At 26.8% G+C, this 6,089-nt stretch overlaps 1 protein-coding gene across 1 annotated transcript; it reads right to left on the bottom strand.

Moving 5' to 3' along the window:
- Window positions 1–660: 660 nt before the first annotated feature.
- LOC100245523 (F-box protein PP2-B10) lies at window positions 661–4,179 on the bottom strand. The gene is made up of 2 exons (XM_002270446.4): window positions 3,854–4,179; window positions 661–1,711 (listed from the first exon to the last, which is right to left on the bottom strand). Exons 1-2 carry the CDS (start codon window positions 4,151–4,153, stop codon window positions 998–1,000), a joined length of 1,014 nt encoding a protein of 337 aa, XP_002270482.1. The 5' UTR covers window positions 4,154–4,179; the 3' UTR covers window positions 661–997.
- Between the last annotated feature and the right edge of the window lie 1,910 nt (window positions 4,180–6,089).

The following is a 6,089-nucleotide window of genomic DNA, read 5'->3' as shown; positions in this document are numbered from 1 at the left end:
TTTAAACCTTAATTTACCAAATGCATTATTATAATTAATATTTTAAATCATCAAGTATATTATTTGTAAGATAATATTTTCATTTTTGTCCATTATATATTTATGTTTTAATTTAATTTGTTATATTAACTATTTATTATTTATCATCATTTTAATTTTAATATGCCCAAATAATAATTAAAATTAATAAATATGGAAAGATTAGAAAGTGAAAATAAATCAAAATTAAAATAAGTTTTATGGGAGATTATATGAACATATTAAAAGAAATGTTAAAGGAAAGAGAAAAAAAATAACATAAGAAATTAGATGGCAATGGATTAGGTGATAAGAGAAAAAAAAATGGAAAATTAAAAAAAAAGGTAAGAAACGTGGCAGGTGAGATGTTTGAGAGAGTTTATATGAGATAAAAAAAAATGGTACATGTACTTGTCAACATCTTTAGAAATGATATGTGTACTTGCCCTCAATTTTTAAGGGTAATTTTGCAACTAATTTAAATATACTATTTGAGTGCATAAATTGATAATATTTTTTCTCACTTTACACTAAAATTAAAAAGGAAAAAGCAAAGTTCCCAAAAACATATTTATTTTTTGGTGATGTTTGGTTGCATGACACACAAGAAAAAAAATGGCAAAAGGTGAGATGTGAGAGAAATAAAAAAAATATAAAATAAAAAATAAAAAGTGATAGGTGTACTTGATAACAACTTTTAATGTAGTAAGGTACTTGTCCTCAACATTTGAGGGTCATTTTGGAAGAAATTCAAAATCACTGTTGAAATACATGAATTGATAATATTTTTTCCCACTTTACACTAAAATTGAAAAGGAACAAGCAAAGTTCTAAACACTTTTTTTTTTTTTTTTCCTGTGATGTATAGTTGCATGACTTGCCCTATCAAATATGAGTAGATTATAAATGAATAATAATAATAATAATAATAATAATAAATAAATAAATAAATAAAAACCCTTGGAAGATATTGAAGCATCTAATCATTTTTTGGTCTAATCTCGATCCCTTCAATAATAAGACCTTGTTTCCAATGACCATCAAACTGCTTGATGGCAATCTCTAACTCCTTATTTCCTCCTCCTTCATTAAAGAACTCGCCCAATTCAATCTCAACCCATGCATCTTTTCTCATATTTGGATATGGACCATCGCCTTTTGTAGAAACCCCAGGTTCTTGTGGTTCATGTGAGGAATGCAATTGAAATATATTTTTGTTCATCCAAGTTCTCACATCTTCAAAACTTACAAGTTCTTTATCTGGTTCTTGTGATGAATACAATTGAGTCAGAGTATCATTAATCCAGCTTCTTACATTCTGAATACTCACAAGTTCATCCTCCGTATCTTCTTCTTCGCTTGCATCTTTGTCTAAATAAATTATGTTCTCAGTGGCTTCACTTCCAATAATTCCAACTGATGATTTCACCTCGACATTTTCAAATCCATACGAATCTCTCCTATCAAACACAAGGTAAGCTGCATACTTTGTTCTCAAAGACAACATGTCAGTATCTATTTTACCTTTAACTTCAAACCAACAAACTTCATTAAGAAATGCGACCTCAGAAAATCGAGACTCTGGTATAGAAGTCCATGTCCAATACTCAGGAGTATCACCCCATGTAATACTGAGTTCTCTTGCTGCTAACATGTAACATTTTTTTCCACTTTGCTTCTCCAACCAAAAGCCCTGAGAAATGTTAAAAAAGTTTAGATTTTTGTAAACCTTTAACATGAAAACGACTACTTAAAATACTAAAACAAAATAATAAAATAATATAAAAATATATAAAATTAACAATTCTATGTTCTTATTTCACTTACTATCTTTGAGAGTAAAAGCCTCTTTGGTAGTGATTGATTCTAGGTAATGGTTTTAGCCTCAAAAGTGTGTTTTTTAAAATAAAAAAATTAGATGTTTAACTAATTTTAGGAAATACTTTTAAAAATCTGAAAAATTAATTATAATGACATAAAAATTCACTTATAGTGTTTTTTAGAGAAACATTTAAGTGTTTTTTGGAGTGATTCTAGAAAGCGTTTATAGCATTTTTAACGCTTTAATGATAAAAAATTTTAAGTATTAAAAATACTAAAAGCACTTCCTAAAATCACTATAAAACAGGCTTTTAAGTGTGTTTAGAAATAATTTTAGAAAACGTTTCTAACATTTTTAACACTTAAATGATAAAAAAATTTAAGTGTTATAAAGATTAAAAGTGTTTTCTAAAATCACTGTCAAACGGACTCTTTTAGTGCGTTTGACAGTGATTGTAGGAAGTGTTTCTAGCTTTTCCAACAGTTGAAATTTCTTATTTTACAAGTATTAAAAAGGTTAGAATCATTTTCTAGAATTATTGTCAAATATACTCTTAGAGTGCATTTAGTAGTAATTTTATGAAATGTTTTTAACATTTATAACATTTGAAAATTTTTATTTTTTCAAGTATTAGAAAAGTTAAAAACACTTTATGAAATTACTGTCAAACACAAACACTTTGAGTATAAACATCGTCAAATGCACTTTAATATTATTTTTAATCCATGACAATAATATCACTTTAAATTAAAATAATGTTTTTATTAATATATTACATACTAAAAAAAAATTATATTAAGTGATTTTCTAGATTTTTAAAACTTTATTAATTATCTCATTTTTGTAACACTTCCTCAAAATCACTTTCAAATAGGTTGTAATATGAATGAAATATAAAAAAAATTTAAAAAAAAATCACCACTTATCGAGATGGTAAATATTATATATTTATAATATTTATAATAAAAAAATCTAATTTTATAATCATTCACCATAAATTTTAAAAATTGCATATCCACCCACTACAATGTTTTGAGAAATTTTAGATACATCCACATGTTTTCCTTTCTAAAAAAAATAAAAATAAAGATGTTTACATAAAAAAATGTCGAAAATACCCTTTTCTTCAACATCTCTACAACCTTTCATTCAAAACCCTAACCTTCTTATATTTAGTTTTATTATATAAAATATATATGATTAAAAGTAATTAAAAATTTATATATTTTTAAATGATTTAATCTTAACATAAAATAAGAAAAATAAATGAAATTAATTTGAAATAATGGCTAAAAATAATTTATTAATTTTAATTTTATTTTTATTTTTCTCATATTTTTTTTCTATTTTTCCTCCTGATTTTTATTCCTTCTTCAAATTTATAAAGAACCCAACATAGCTTAACTCTTTTCCAAATTTTTTTTTCCCTTTCTTCCCATCCCCTCCCATCATATTTTTCCGCAATATGTTCTTTTTCACTATATTTTTTTAATTCCCAAAAAAGATTGGAGAAGAATAGCTTGGTGTGAGTGATTAGAAAAGATGGAATTTTTACAATTTCATATGTGAAATTTATTTTAAAATAAAAATCCGTGGATGTATGGTGAGATTGAGGGGATGCATTTCACAACTTTTTTTTTAAAATAATTATTTCAAAATTTAGAAAAAAAAAAAAAAAAAAGATCTAAATGACAAATTGACCTCTTCAATTTGCCTTTCCCTCTAGGGAAATTATCTTTACATTCACCAAATTCTTAATGGATTTTGTAAGGACTATTAAGAGATAAGAAGAGAAAAAGTGAGCGGAGAAAAAAATGGGTAGTTTAAGAATTTCATGTGGAAATATTTTTGTCCAAAAAAATTCATGAGAAGGGCAGATAAAAATATCAAACCGGTGGATGCAAATATAATTTAGCTTTTAGTTAAACACATGATAAACTAACCATGAGATTTCAACAAAATTATATTAATACTACTACTATCTTCTTCATCAGAGAATACCGTGGATCTTACCCTTCTGCCCCCATCGATCAACAGAGGAGAATCGCAGAGACTGAAGAAGAGCTCCTTCTTGGTGGAGAAATCACGTCGAGACGGAGACTCCGACGACCGGCTGACGATCTCCAGATAATCGGGCGGCAGGAAACTCTCCCACAAAGAGTCCGACTCCGCCGCCGACGAAAACACTGATGCCACCGCTGACAGTCTACAGGCGTCCCGAGGAGTCGTTAGCTTCAAAATATCGACGATGGCACCCTCCGGCAGAGCCGAGAAAACAGTGCGGGCGTCGGACTCGGGATACTTGCTTTCCATTCTCACCAACCTCGTTTTGTTTGGAGGCGGGCTTGGCGTGTATTTATAGGTCAGTTTGCTTAGCGTAGTGTCTAAGTTTTATTTTTATTTTATTAATTAAGTGGTTGGAAGATTCCTCTCTCTTTCTCTCCATTTTCATCCAACCTTGGTTTGTTTACACGTGGGCGCTTAACTGTCTATCGAAATTTTATTTATTTTTATTTTATTTTTTAAAGAGAAAATTATGTTTTGGGTTACGTTAGCCGATAATTTGCCAAGTCTTTCTTATGAGTGATATTTGAACTCAAAACCTAACAATAAAGTAGAAACTAACCCGAAGGATGTTACCTTTCAAAAATTTCTAAAATACCCTTATCAAATAAAAAAATTAAGAGGCCAACCCAACCCTAACTCTTTCATTCTCTCTTTCATCCTTTTTCTCTCTCTATTCACGTCACCCTTCTCTCACCTATTTATCATCAGGATCAAATTGAATGATTTTTCAATTATTTTTCTCCAACAAATTGAATATTGGAGATATATTGTCAAATGCATTTTTAAAATAAATATTTTTTAAACATCTCATCAGAGATTTTTTTTTTCAAATTTACATAATATATAATAAATATTATTCTTTATTTCAAACTTACATTATTTGTTACATAGATTAAACAATTTTTAATTTTTTTTGTCTAACTTGAAAATTAGACACATGGTATTTATTATTTCTCATATATATATTATTATGAAAATAATGTAAACACTTAGGTGGTGTTTGTTTTTTTACTTAATTCTAAATAGAACCTTAATACTTAATAGTATTAAATATTAGGTTGTTTGTTTTTGTAGTATTTTATTTTTATTAAGTATTAAAAAGTAAAAAAAATCATTGTGTTATTTTTTTCTATTTAGAAAAAGCCATATATTTTGGCTTTTTCTATTTAGTAAAAAGTTTATAATAAGTCATGAAAAAGTAAAAAAACAAACAACCTAAATTCTAAAACTAAATGGTTTTCAGCAAAAAGCTAAAAAAACAAACACTACCTTATAGTCTTCAAGATATTCAAAATTTCTCCATTATAAAATTACCTAATTGCCCCCACACTAATTTTATTTAAAAATATTTAAAACCATTAAGATAAATATTTTTCTATTAAAGCAATTTTTAAAGTAATAAAATAAAAATAATGAAATCTTCAAAAAAATGAATTACAACAACAAAATTTAATTTTAAAACTAATTTCATAATTTAAATTAATGATTTAAAAAAATAAAAATGTTACAAAAATAATTTTTAATTCCATTTAAATATGATTTATTAATCTTTACTGATAACGATGAAATTATGTTTATAAGGGCTAAATAGTAAAAATATATATTTCATTTAGTTTGCTTCAATTCACTTATAATAAATAATTCAAACATAATTAATTTTAATTTTATTTCCTATGTTATAATTTTGGTGGGGAAGGTCTTAATGACATAATTTGGTAAACAAAAAAAAAATATTGATAATCATCTTAATGCCAAGCTCATGTTATTAACAAAACATACAAAACCTATTAGAGTCTTGTACATCTCATGTATAGTTGGTATATTTGTCTTGTATAGTTAGGTCAACACCCTTATATGCTAATGAAAATTTTATTCAAATGCATAAATATTGTATCCACATAAATGTGTGAACTCTATTTCCAATGGTTTAGTTTATAAAAGGCAAGAAGACTTAAAGAAATTGTTTTTCTCCAAACATCATTGATGGGATAAGTATTCAAATTGTCATGTACGAGTTAAGTAAAGCGTAAGATAGGCATGTGATGGAGGAATGTGTGACATGAAATTGTGTAGTCCTTCGGTAAATCACAACGCAAGGCTATCAATTGTCATGATTCACTAAACTACTATACTGCATGGACTCTCAACCTTAAGAGGATATTGAATATGTGCCAAAATCAAC

The sequence above is a fragment of the Vitis vinifera genome, chromosome 4, assembly GCF_030704535.1.
Source record: "Vitis vinifera cultivar Pinot Noir 40024 chromosome 4, ASM3070453v1".
In the NCBI taxonomy this organism is placed as follows: domain Eukaryota; kingdom Viridiplantae; phylum Streptophyta; class Magnoliopsida; order Vitales; family Vitaceae; genus Vitis; species Vitis vinifera.
This window is presented reverse-complemented; position numbering and strand designations above follow the sequence as displayed.

Excerpts from the sequence above, each read along its gene's own strand:
- LOC100245523 (XM_002270446.4), bottom strand. The coding sequence starts at position 4,153 with ATGGAAAGCAAGTATCCCGAGTCCGACGCCCGCACTGTTTTCTCGGCT. Across the intron at positions 1,712-3,853 it reads TGATCGATGGGGGCAGAAGG|GGCTTTTGGTTGGAGAAGCA; the intron begins GTAAGATCCACG and ends AACATTTCTCAG.